At 34.5% G+C, this 13,901-nt stretch overlaps 1 protein-coding gene across 1 annotated transcript; it reads left to right on the top strand.

Moving 5' to 3' along the window:
* The first annotated feature begins 931 nt into the window (after nucleotides 1–931).
* LOC127849694 (carcinoembryonic antigen-related cell adhesion molecule 5-like) lies at nucleotides 932–11,584 on the top strand. Its single transcript, XM_052382439.1, has 5 exons — nucleotides 932–956; nucleotides 2,352–2,595; nucleotides 2,929–3,098; nucleotides 9,827–10,123; nucleotides 11,289–11,584. The coding sequence occupies exons 1-5, from the start codon at nucleotides 932–934 to the stop codon at nucleotides 11,582–11,584; spliced, it is 1,032 nt and encodes a 343-aa protein (XP_052238399.1).
* The last annotated feature ends 2,317 nt before the right edge of the window (nucleotides 11,585–13,901 follow it).

Here is a 13,901-nt window from a genome sequence, read left to right as displayed (position 1 = left end):
GATCATGTACCAAAAAATGTTTTATTGCGTCATACGAAGCATGTAAAAAACGTGCTTCCCGGGGACTTTCTGCGAACGGGTAAAAATGAAAGTGAATATTTGTTAACAGTTACACTGCGTTAGCATGTAAATAAATTGTCTGGATTATTTCATTTATTTTTCTTACACATACTGCTCTGATAGGGAATATATGTAATAAACACTGACTCACGAGCTTTTCACACCTTATTATTGACATCACACAACAGATCAACACCAATTAGCTGTCGAAGGTGGTTTAACCTCTAGGCGATTAAAATTGGTTAAACGGACGGATAATGCAAAGAAGCTCACGTGATCGTCGCCATCTTACTGGATTGCCTAATTTCGAATTTCAGATTTCCAGTTTGTGGAAAGTCAGTTTTAGCCAATTCCCAATGGGCAGAATATTTATTAGTTCGGTTATTGTCCCCTACCTGTTTCACCGGAGGGGACTTGTGGTTTTCGCTCTGTCTGTCTGTCTGTCAGTCCATCACACTTTTCAGGATCCTGCGGTAACTTTAAAAGTTCTTCATATTTTATTCATGAAACTTGAAAAATGGATAGATGGCAAAATGGACATTATGCTCGTCATTTCATTTTGTTCATACGTAAAAAATTATGGTTGCTATGGCAACAAATAGACTAGAAATACTGCTGAAAATGGTGGTTTTCTGGATCCTGCAAAAACTTTGAAAGTTCTTCATTTTTTTTCATGAAACTTTAAACATTGATAGATGGCAATATAGACATTATCCACATCATTTCATTTTGTTCCTACGTCAAAATTTCAGGTTGCTATGGCAACACAAAAAATTCTGACAATGGTGGAGCTGGTAGGGGACACAATGTTCAACTTTTGTTTTAATGATATCTCAGCCAAGTCAAAAATGGTTCTGGCTTGTTGAAGAATATGGCCGCCAAGGGCAGTTTTCCTTGTATGGCTATGTGAAACCTTGTTAACACTCTAACAGGTCACATTTTTAGTTCAATCTTCATTAAACCTGGTCAGAACATTTGTTCTTATAATACATCTGCGGAGTTTGAAACTGAGTCATGCGAGTTAACAAACTAGGTGAACACTTGTGAACACTCTAGAAGGCACATTTCAAGTCACATCTTTATGAACTTGGGTCAGAACATTTTTTTCAATGATATTCCAGCCAAGTTTGAAAATGAAAATATTCCTATGTATTAAACAAAATATTTTTCATTATAGTACTTATTCTGGACTTTACCTTCTCATAATAATTAAGGTCCTTCAGGTTACAGGTAATCACCTTAGGGCCCATGGCCCTCTTGTTTATTTTGTGAGAATTAATGTTTTAAACCAAATATTCAATATGGTTAGGCCACAACAAATTGATTAAATGTTTGACGGATTTGCCGCACCTAAAAATCTTAAAACAAACTAAAAATATGTTTATTTTTATTTTGCGTTTGCAGCAACAAATTTGCTGCACACCCATTAATTAAATGATTTAGTTTAATTTAGCCTGTGCATTTTACGACATAGACTGTTATTACACTTTGCCTTATTCGATTGGTTTATGGAAAACACAATGGCAGCGTTTGTCTGTCTTGTCGTGTCGGCCAAAGACTTTCTTATTTTTCTTTCATACTAAGGAGTTATGTTTTTTTTACTTTACAAAACTTAACTTCTCATTTCTTATTTTAACAGTGCTAAACTAATAAAAGTAATGCATCGAGTATTATGTAATATCATAACCTATGATATTTAGAACTAATACAAAATCGAGATATTTCGTATCAGTGTTTTTTCTGCCCCAAATTACAGCCTCTTACAGGCTGTGTCCAAATTGCAAAATGAAAAAAAGCTGTTTCAGAAAAAGTCTCTCCAAAATTTTTAAAAAGATAAGGCAAATAACTTTTAAAATAAACTCAATGGGTTTATAGAGTTTGTCATACAGCAGTTTAATGCCATACCCCTTTATAAAACAAGAAACCGTCGGAGACGGGTGATGCTCCCCAAATTTTTTTTTGGTCACAATATTGCACTATATATTCAGATAAAAGGAAACATCTTGAGGGGCATAACTTTGGACAAAATAATACGATGGATGGTTTAGCAACTTAAAAATTTCAAAGGGCCATAACTCTCTAAATAAATCATCTAACTAGAACCCACAAATAACATGTGCATCTCCTCAAAGGTAGTTAAGCTTTCCATAAAGTTTTAACGAATTCCAGTCAGTAGCTGGGGGGACAAGAATTGCACTTTATGTACAGGTTTATAGGTTTATAAATATATAAAGGCTATAGGTTTATATAGAGAGATTTATTTCCAGAGTCATATTTTTCGGATATTTCAGTTGGCATCACCGGCGTCACTCTGAGTCCAGCAAGTACAGTCAAGATCATAGCTGGCTCTACAGGAACACTTGTGTGTAAGACATCGGGTGGATTGCCATCAGCTACAGTGTCCTGGTTCAGAAGGACATCTACTGGAGATGTTAACATAACATCCATGTCTGAGAGTATATCATCCAAGGAGACTGGACTGTCTGTTGTGACCAGTACCCTGACCCTGAGACCTCCTAAGGACAACAACTCAATGTTGGTCATTTGCAGCGCAAGCAATGGTGGAACGACACATTATTCAGGCACAGGCACAATTGACATCTTGTGTAAGTAGTACACTAAGTGTAGATACACCTACGTATTAATATAACCACTAATTAAATTATTATTTATTGGTCTGTGCAATGCTGATATCAAAGCTTATAACTGTCCACTGATAAATAATATCTTTGACCATACAGATGAACCAACTACTCCAGTGTGTACATATAGAAATGCTGTAGTGAATGGAGATATCATGATAACACGTGGAAGTACACTGAGTATCACATGCCTCAGCACCAGTAACCCATCTTCCCCAAACTACAGGTGGACTGTGCCTGACTCCACAACTCAGACAGGTCCCAGTTTGAGTATAACAGACATACAGCCTTCACGCAGTGGCCAGTACCGACTGCTGGTCTGGAATACAATGACTCCCACAGTGGGAACATCTCGCAATGGAACTGGCAATGCAACATTCACCATTGTTGTGCAATGTAGGTTGATTATTTTTTTTATTAAACAGCAATATATCTAGAGAAGTTCACTAAATCATAGTACTATGAGATATATTCTCTGAATTTTCAGTGTTGCTGGGTTATTTTTTGTTGACAGTAATCAGTACAAAAATATTTATAAAAGATCTTATTATTCAATTTAAACAGTGGCTTATGGACATTAGGTAAAACAGGCGCAAACAAATATTAGTTGCATCAACTTGAGCAGATTACAATGATGATTTGTCCTCTTTCATGCAGTTTGTCCAGTGGTCCACAAAACATTACACCAGTCCTGTGATAATTCTAAAAGTCCTTAAAGACATTTATGAAATATAACAAACGGATATAAATGGGATTTTTTAAAATTATGCATACCATGAAGTAACATCAGATGTTTGTTACTTAAAATTGAAGACGGATCTTGTTCATACTTGGCAATTATTTGATACGTATTATTGACACTTTGTATACATATTAAGTGCATTACAAGGTTTATGCATATCATCAAACTGTCATTTAAAAAAAACTGGATACTGTCATGAAAAATTGTAAAATTTAAGGAAAACTTTTTACGTCAATGTTTAGCTCATAACGAAACCACACTAGAGGCGGCATTTATGAATCAATCTTGATGAAAATTAGTCAGAATGTTTGTTTAGACAATATATATACCATGTATTTACTTGATTATAAGACTGGAGAATTTACCGTAATAACTCGAAGTTTTCGGACACTTAAGTTTTCGGACACCCTCTTTTTTAACAAAAATAATTATTTTTTGTGAGTCTTAATTTCAGACATACAGGTTTTCGTCCATAATTAATGTCTCTCCATTTTCGGACAGTATATTTTACAGCGCTATTCTACAGACTTGAGCCCTGTTTTCGCTTCTCTTGTGATACTTCGATCATGGATTTCTACAACTGGATTAAGGTAAAAAACCTGCATGCCTGAGGGCAATGGACCATTACATTTGCGTTATTGGGTAAATAAACATGTATACCGGTAGAAACAGTTTCGTCCTATTAAGGAAGCAGAATGTTTTATTTTTGTACTTTTTTGCTCTATATCGTTTCAGGCAAGAGTAGCAAAGCTGTGAAGTTGTATTTATTTTTTATGCAGAAAAAAAGAGTAAATCACACTAAAATTATTGTACATAGTTTTATTGCTTTTACTTTAATATATTTATGATTTTCCAACATCTTAATTTTGTCTCTCAATTGTCGGACACTTGTAAACTTTGAATTTTTTTCGTATCTAAATTTTTGAATAAAAAATAATAATTCTTTTTGGTGTCCGAATTCTTAGAGTAATTACAGTACCTCTGTTTTTCATTGAAGAGATTGGGAACCGTCTCATAAGAGCGTCTGAAAATTCAACTTGCACATTTTTAGCTCGACTATTATATATGAAATATATGTAGTGGAGCTATCCTACTCACCCCGGGGTCAGCGTGCGAGTGAGCGTTAGCTTGAGCGTTGCAATGTTAAAGTTTGCGTACCACCTCAAATATTTTCAATGTCCCTTGACATGTTGCTTTTATATTTTGCATACTTCTTTACCAACATGACCCCAACCTATTAACAAGAGCAGACAACTGTAACAAGCATTTTTTTAGAATTATGGCCCTTTCTCCACTTAGAATATGCATATTATTGATAAATCTATGTTAAAGTTTGCGTACCACCTCAAATATTGTCTATGTACCTTGTCATATTGCTTTTATATTTTGCATACTTCTTTACCAACATGACCCCAATCTATAAACAAGAGCAGACAACTGTATTAAGCATTTTGTAAGAATTATGTTCCTTTTAATACTTAGATAATTGAAAATTTGTTTAAGTTTTGTGTTTAGGTTCACTTTATTCCTAAAGTATCAAAGCTATTGCTTTCATACTTGCAACACTTACTAACTATCAGGGACTGGGGACTGTGCAGGCAAAGTTATGTAACTCTGACTGGCATTTTGACAGAATTATGGCCCCTTTTATACTTAGATAATTTAACATTTTGGTTAAGTTTTGTGTTTAGATCCACTTTACTTCTCAAGTATCAAGGCTATTGCTTTCAAACCTCAAATACTTAATTACTATCATGAGGGTACTGTACCTGGCAAGTTGAATTTGACCTTGACCTTTGAATGACCTTGACTCTCAAGGTCAAATAAATAAATTTTAATTAAATTGCCATAGCTTCTTTATTTATGATCAGATTTGATTCATACTTTGACAAAACAACACTTACCTGACATACCACAACGGACTCCACACAAACCATCCTATTTTTCCTTTTTATTTTTATTTTTGAAAGATCATCTAATAAATGACCACCCACCCACATTATACCCCCTCTCCACCCCGGGCCGCCACCCCACCCCCACTCTTTGAAACATGGTAAAAAAACAAAACAAATATATATTTTATTTGTTTAGGACCGTCCGACCATCCCACCGAAGCTATTGCTACTAAACTTGAAATAAAATCTTATTAGTTTGTTTTATGCCTTTACAAATGTTCAATAGATTGTGGAAAATATACCTGAACTCAGAATCGTCTATAAAGTACAACTTCTTTAAAATATAAGCGATCAATATGTTCAATAATGGTCCTCTTCCACTAAGAATATGACTAAATTACCTTGACCTTATTGAATATGAACAATTTCTCCATGATGGCTTACGTTATACTGTCAAGCACTCGAATAGTAGAGTGCGCTGTCCTCTGACAGATCTTGTTAAGTGTTATTGTTCATTATAAACTTGGTCAGAAGTTTTATCTAGATGATTTTTAGGTCAAGTTTGAATATGGGTCATGCTGGGCCAAAAACTAGGTCATGGGGTCACTTAGTGCGTTTTAAACCTAAAGTTTGTCCAGACCATAACTATGTCATTTATCTTTAGATTTTAAAATGACTTGGTACATTTGTTCACCATCATGGGACGCTGTGTCATGCCAAAGAATCACGTCGATATCTCCAAGGTCAAGGTCACAATTGGAGTTGCCCATAATTGAGCTTGTCCGGGCCATAACTTTGTCATTTATTGTGAGACTTTAAAATCATTTGTTCACCGTTATTGAACTGTGTGTCATGCGTTGATATCTCCAATGTCAAGGTTATTGCCCTCTTGTTGTTGATTAAATTTCTTTACTATCTATATTATTAAAACATGATATAATATATTAGTCATTGGTATCTTTGTCTCGAAGTCAGACTCAATATCTCACTGTATCTGATAGTTTTATCAAATAAAGCCATTTAAGGGATGCTATAATATAGAAACTAATTTTCTTTTTATGCAATTTTTATAAGTATTGCACTTTCTGCTCATTGTAAAATTAGTTTATTTTAAATATGTATATATTTTATCTTGAAAGCTGGGGGCCTGTTCGCTCGCTCTTAAGTCCGTTTCCTGAGTAGAAACAGTAGTTAATGTCTTCAGGGAGAACTAAAGAATGGTCCCACAGTGGGGATCAAACCCATGATCCCCCTTTCTCTAGGTGGACAACATATTGACTATGCGATGGCATAAAATTTAAAATCTTTTAATGTATATCTTGTTTTATTTAAAATTGAATAGCATTTAATTTGTGAAGTTTGATGCAAAATGTAATCATGTGTCATCCTATCCCAAAATAATAGGTATGTGTGACTTCTTTTATGTAATAAATGAAGAAGTTTAATGACAATTACCCAATGATAAGATGCTTGTAAAAATTGTTGGTATTAATATCAATCTATCAATGTATTTGCTTGTGAATCAATTAACTATTGCCACAAGCCTTTAGAAGTAAAAATCCACAGAATGTTTCTTACAGAATTATTGGAATGCAAAAGAATAACAAGACATCAATATTTGAGACCTGTAATTCTTACCCATTTCGGACAAGATGACTTTAAAAGTCATGATAAAATTACACAGGCTTATATTAAGTTGCACATTTCGGGAAAGGCAAACTAGTGTTTAGAAACTAAAAAGGAATTGTTACGAATGAAATCACTGAATTCCTGTCTGTCATAATAATTATTTTAAAGTTAAGTTGAACAGTTTGAGATGCATTTGATACAATATAAAGGTTGTGAAAATATATAACACTTTTAAACTAGTCAGAAAATTGCATTTTGGTTGTTCTTACAAAAAGTTAATAGGTTACCTTGTTGATTTAATAAATGTCTGTTCAGAGTTCATGTTAAAAATCATCATGAATCTGGAGAAACAGTTTGGGAATGTTAAAAGTGAATCCAGGTGTGTGTAGTGTTATGGAATAAAAATATGACTGTGAATTATTGTTTCCCAGCTGCCTTTGCCTGCTCACCATTCACTTTGAAAAATTGAAAGCAAAGTAAGGAACTCAAATATTCTATGATGATAATTATTCTATCATGCTTGATATTGTCTAAATTATTTGATTACTGTATACTTTCGCTTATAAGACACCCTCGCTTATAAGACGCACCCCGACTTCGGACTTTGTAGGATGGATGGATTTAAGACTGACTCGCGTATAAGACGCGGTCAAATTTTGCAGAAAAGGGGCAAAAGGTTGAAGAAAACCATCAATGATACAAACTGTTAAAGTATTATCCCGGACAATATAACGTCTTACACCCCAAAAATAACAAAATGCAAATTATAAATAAAAGGCAACAAAATCAATTACGATACCTTTTTACAAGTATATCGGTAACTGAACATAGTGTTCCGGTACACGGTAGGGGCCTATACAACCTTTAGAGAAAATGCAAATGGCTGCCGCGATGATTCAAAATAACTGACAAGTGTCCAATTTGGCCAGCGTAAGCCCAGTAAAATTGATTTTTTTAGACAATTCGTTTATTTTCACCAGTATCTCGCTTCTAATACGAGACCCCCACTGTAACTTATTACCTTGAGTCATAAAAATGCGTCTTATAAGTGAAAGTATTGATATTTGCGGTAGTGTTATCTTTACAAGCAGTTGCCTCTGTGGATAATCAGATTCCTTATATTTTAGGCATTCTTATTGGCTATCTTTATATGACATTGTCATTTAATGAATTGTTGTTTAAGGAAAGGAGAGATTTTTTATTTATTTTTGTATTAGAGTTTTTTCAAAAGGATGTATTCAATCTACAGTGACCAGCAAAAAACTGACATACAGGAGGACAAAAGAAGAACTTAATTGCATTTACTTATTTTGTTTTCACAACAACAAAAAAGTTAGATAGTTTTTTTTAGATATTCAGAAAAATAAAATGAAAACATACTCAGCTAATATATGATTAAGCAGTCAGTCAATATACTTTAATAAATGATGTTCATCTCTTTCTTTATGTGTGATGGTACCTTTGAAAATGATTTACTCTTCCATTTTTTTGTTTAAGGTCCAGATTTTTGGGCCTTGAATGAACATCACATTCGCTCTTAACTGAGTAGTTACACAAACTATTACTCAACTAAAAAAAAAAATTCCAGATTTACAGATTTAGGTCAATACCCATGCAATCCCGGAAAATGTCCTCATTATATTTCCTGACATGATGTCAGCTGTCAATCAAATTCTTCTTGGTAATCAAATCAGTCAATAAGTCCTCATGCAGGAAAACACACTGTCCACATAGAGGTGTAAACTTGCGTATCTCAACTACTGCAGCGCTTATTTAGACAAAAGGCTGGCCAAAGTTTGTAACAAAAAGCCCAAACATTTTCTAACCACAAGTTAAGATGTCAACCCTGCAAAGTTTTTATTCAGCAAACAAATATTAAAGCACACTTTCTGTGAGGATGGCATGAGGTTGTACATGAAGTATTATATTTGTATGCTTTATATCAGGGCAAAAAAAATTACACAAACTATACGAGAACTGTTTATTTGTAGCTACAATTTGAAAACTTATCGGAACAATAAAATTGGCCAATGCATTTTGGTCAAAAACTTAAATAATGCACATTACTCATATTTCCAACAGCTTTACACATTCAGTCTTTCAAGTAAAGTGGTGCATCATGGACCGAGTCCACCAAATTTTGGCTCAGTTCATCAACATGTGTAAGTTAATTGGACATGTGGTCCACAAGTTTTTTAGGGCAATACCACAGATCAAACTTTCAAAAGCAATAATTATACTGAGTTCTTAATCTTATGTCGTCTACTGGTGTGTTATCTGATTGGCCTGGTCAGATAAAAAAAAAGGTGAACACGCTAGAGGCCACATTTATTGCCAAATCTGCATGACATTTAGTGAAAACATTTTTAAAAGTTTTAATGACATCTTTGCAAAGTTTTAAATTCGGTCATGTGGGGTAAAAAACAATGACATCATGTGAAATATTGCCCAATTTTCAAAAAACCTTGTGAGAATATTTGTCCTAACGTTATCCCATTGCTTTTTTGTCAAATTAAAAAATACATCTTGTGAACACTTTAGAAGTCACATTTGTTTGTGCATTTTAAATCAAATTTGCCGAGAAAGTTTGTTGTCATATTTTCTTCTTCCGGTGAGATATGGTTCCTGTCTTTGGAAAAACATGGACTGGGAAGAATTCCAAATGTATCTATAATAAAACCCTGGAGGCCGTCATAGCATTTTCTTCAATCCTGCATCACATCAAATGTTCATCATATTGATGATATGTCACCTCAAAATAAGGATAAAAAGATCAGGACTGGGGATCAAGCTTTCTCTTTGATTGTCTTGTTTGTTTTACATGTAACATGCCATTTACATTTGTATATTCTGTTTAGATTCCCCAATGGCACCAACATTTAAAGTATCTTCTACGGTTGTTACGGGATTAGTAAAGATTATAGAAGGACAGGATCAGACATTCCGCTGTGAGTCTCAGAGTAATCCGCCCGCTAGCTATACCTGGACATATCCGAGAGGAACAGTGACAGGCCAAAATCTGACGCTAAGCAACCCATTAGGTCCCAGTGATAATGGAACCTTCTCATGTAAAGCAGAGAACACACTGACACCTACTGGAGAGTCTTCACAGCAACCCCAGTCAAGTAGCTCCATCTTAACAGTTGAAATACTCTGTGAGTATGATTAAATATATATATATGATAATGTGACTTTTTATATATGCTACATGATGATGATTCATAGTTATAGTTGGAAACACTGCTACTGATATAAGTTGAAATAATTGTATTGGGATGTATATGATTCACATTCTTGACATAATACTTACAATGTTTTGTTTTATTCATGTATTATCGCCATATATTCAGACATTATGCTCCATGCACAGCATCACACTATAAACTTTACTATAAACTATAAGCAATGCATGTATCAGATCCTCCTCGAGTGCCACAATTCAAATATAGCAGTACATCTGGTATGACGATACCAGGAAACACCATTAAAATAGTGCGGTCAGCAAGTCTGCCAGTAGCCTGTATTGCGGATTCCAATCCAACACCTTACTATCAATGGGAAATTCAGACAGGAAACTCACAGCTGCTATCTTTAAACCAAGTCCTGTATTCCACCAACAGAACATGTACTGCAAGGTCAATGATGATTGATTATGTAGGAAATAGAAAGAATGGAACTAACAGGGCTCTTCTGAACATCATTGTATTATGTAAGTCAGTGTAGCATTTCTAAATATGTTTACATTGTGTTGGCATGTTAACTACTTCCTTTGTTATGTAACTGTCTTATATACCATATGCTAACTCTTCTGTTCTATTTTACATAGATCCACCAGAGACTCCACATGTTACATTTTATTATAAAGATCAAACCCAACAGACGAACATCAGTAGCCTTAACGTTTTAGAAGGAGATTCATTTAATTTTAAGTGCATGGCCAACAGCAATCCAGAATCAAGGTACAGTTGGAATGACACACCAGAGACTTCCCATGGAATATATAACGTCACCAACATCAGCAAAACACCCGCCAAACTGGTGGCTACATGCAGTGCACACAACGCAATGGAGACGAGCTACAATGGAACATTTTCTGGTTCCAATACAAAAGACATCAGTATATCTGTCCTCTGTAAATAGCAGTCTTTACTTCTGTGTTTGTTTGCAAAGATGGCTTCATACTTAGCAAACCATGTTATTTAGTAATACTCACATTATTGCATGTATCGCTGTGGTAATATATAATTCAATCTAATTTAAAAGTACAACCCCTATTTAATTCTTCGTCTATGTAATTAATATGGCTGTGCTGTTTTACAGATGGGCCCAGAGCTTTGGCCCTGACACCTTTAGATGCTCTTCAAGGCACCAGACTTGAACAGAAGTGTCTATTCAACCCAGGCAATCCTGAACAAACATACTTTAGATGGACTCGTTCTACCAATACCAACACATGGAAGGTGCAGACTGATCAGACCCTGGTGATTAATAATGTTACTCGTAGTGATGATGGGAACTATACCTGTCAGGTGTACAACATGCTGAATCCTACTGTGGGAACTAGTGAGAACCGTACAGATGAGAAGTGGTTTCTACTGAATGTGTTGTGTAAGTAGGTTTACTGTTATGAATTCATTTATGAACCTGTATAAAGGGGTTGTAAGTTAATATATTTTATTATGCTTATATGCCGTATACTTTGTTGTATGAACAATTGAATACATGACTTGACTTAGTTACAGCATCACATAAATATCATTGAACTGCCTAGACAGTAATTATCATCCAATACAAATAAGGCTGGTCAAAGAATTATCTTATTTATGCTGAAGTCAGATAAATATCCTTTATTAATACTCTGTGGCAAATGTATGTGGAGCAAACTACTTAACACATCTCAAGTTATTAAATTGAAATGTAAAATATGGCAGTACAATCAAGTGTAGATATGCAAGACAAAATGTTCACATGTAGTGTCTTAATTGTTCTTGAGTAATGTGGCCTTCAAATGAATCATTGAGACGGCTTCCATTTAAAATATTGTGTGTCTGTCTGTCTGTCTGGGCACCTGTTTATTTCTGGATTATACTGGAAACTTCAAACATGACATCATCATGAAGTAAAGTCATGACAGGGTATAAGTTTGTGGAGTGAACTACTTAACATATTTTCCAAGTGCTTCATCCCCATGAACAAAATGTATATTATTAAAATAATTATGACTAATATCTCTGAATCAATTGGTTCAAGGAGAAATAATCAGGACTGTGTGGATCAGAGGAAATGAAAAATGTTTTTCACATATACTCTTTATTATCACATACCTTATGCTGAAATTTAAGTGCTTGAGAAACAAAAGTAGTTTGCTGAACAAAGGTATGCAGACATATGGACTGACCAATCAACTGACTTTCAGGACGGACTCGTATAAACCCCTTCCCAGCAGGAGAAAACAATTTAATAATTAAACCCCCAACCACAAAGTCGGCTTTAATGTAATCAACATTGATGTCTTTCATCATGTCATTCTTTTGACACAAATTTGTTTAATGGTATTTTTTCTTTAAATGTACAACATTCAAACTTGCAAGCATTACTTCTAATGATTTGAGGTTTAGCATGTGAAAATCACAAAATGTTACTTTTTATGCTGCCGGTAGGGTGGCATATTATGGGCCTTGAAATTTTCTCTATAATAACTGTTTTCCGAGATTTTGAACAAAGGGCTTTCAGAAATATAGCTGATTTTGGTATGTGAATCTACCTACATGACTTACGGAGAAGTCTATGTTTTGTGTTAGTCCGTTGATTTTTGGCGAATAAATAGGCCTAGGACTTAAACAAATTCTTTATAATAACCGTTTTTCAGGTGTTTGTTTTACTAAAAGCTTTATGATATTGAGCTGATTTTTTGGTATGCAAGTCTATCTAGATGACTTACAGACAAAGAGTGAGTTTCATTCTGGTCCATTGATTTTTTGCAAAGTTTTTGGCCTTGAACTTTGGATTTTTTACCAAACGCTTTCAGATATTTATCTGATTTTTGGTATGTAAGTGTACCTACTTGACTTGCAGATGAAGTGTGAGTTTTGTTTTGGTCAATTGATTTTTTATAAAGTTACGGGCCTTGAACTAAGGAATTTTCTTTAAAATAAACACTTGCAGAATTTTTACTAAACACTTTCAGATTGTTTCCAAGGCCTGTGAAATATCAATTCATTGTTTCTTCGTCATGGTGTTTTCAATTGGGATATAGCTGCTGTGTGGCTTTTCAGTGTAGTAGGGGGCATTGTGTTTCACAAACGCAGCTCATACAGTCTATGACATCAATAAAGATTATAAATATACACCATTATCTAATTAATTGCTCTGTAACACAAGGTCCTCAGGTTATATATTTGTTCAGTGAAATCATATAGAAGTCCTGTTAAAAGTGTTTTTTCAAATTATGTTCCTATGGTAAACATTGGTAAAACCTAAGCCACAAAGTAATTATAGACTTACACAGAAAACTAACATAAAAAATGTTTTTGCTACCAACCACAAGTCCTAGATGTTTTTTGATGCTCCCAATAAGATGGCATATGGCAGTTGGACTATCAGTCCATCTGTCTGTCTGTACGTCCGTCCGCATGTTTGTCTGTCCGTCCATCTGTTTTCTGAAGGTTCTTTATGCAACACTTTCAGATATAGAGCTGATTGTTGGTATATGAGTCTACCTACATGACCTACAGATGGAGCGTAAAATCAGTTCTTGTCCATTGATTTTTGGGGAAGTTATGGGCCTTGTTGTAGAAATTATTTCTAGAATAAACTTGATCGGGAGTTTTTTTTACAGAAGGCTATCCGATATTGAGCTGATATTTGGTATGTGAGTCCACTTAAAATAACCTACAGATAAAGTGTGAAATTATTGGGGTCTAAAGTAAACCT

Source organism: Dreissena polymorpha, chromosome 11 (genome assembly GCF_020536995.1).
Source record: "Dreissena polymorpha isolate Duluth1 chromosome 11, UMN_Dpol_1.0, whole genome shotgun sequence".
Taxonomy (NCBI): Eukaryota; Metazoa; Mollusca; class Bivalvia; order Myida; family Dreissenidae; genus Dreissena; species Dreissena polymorpha.
This window is presented reverse-complemented; position numbering and strand designations above follow the sequence as displayed.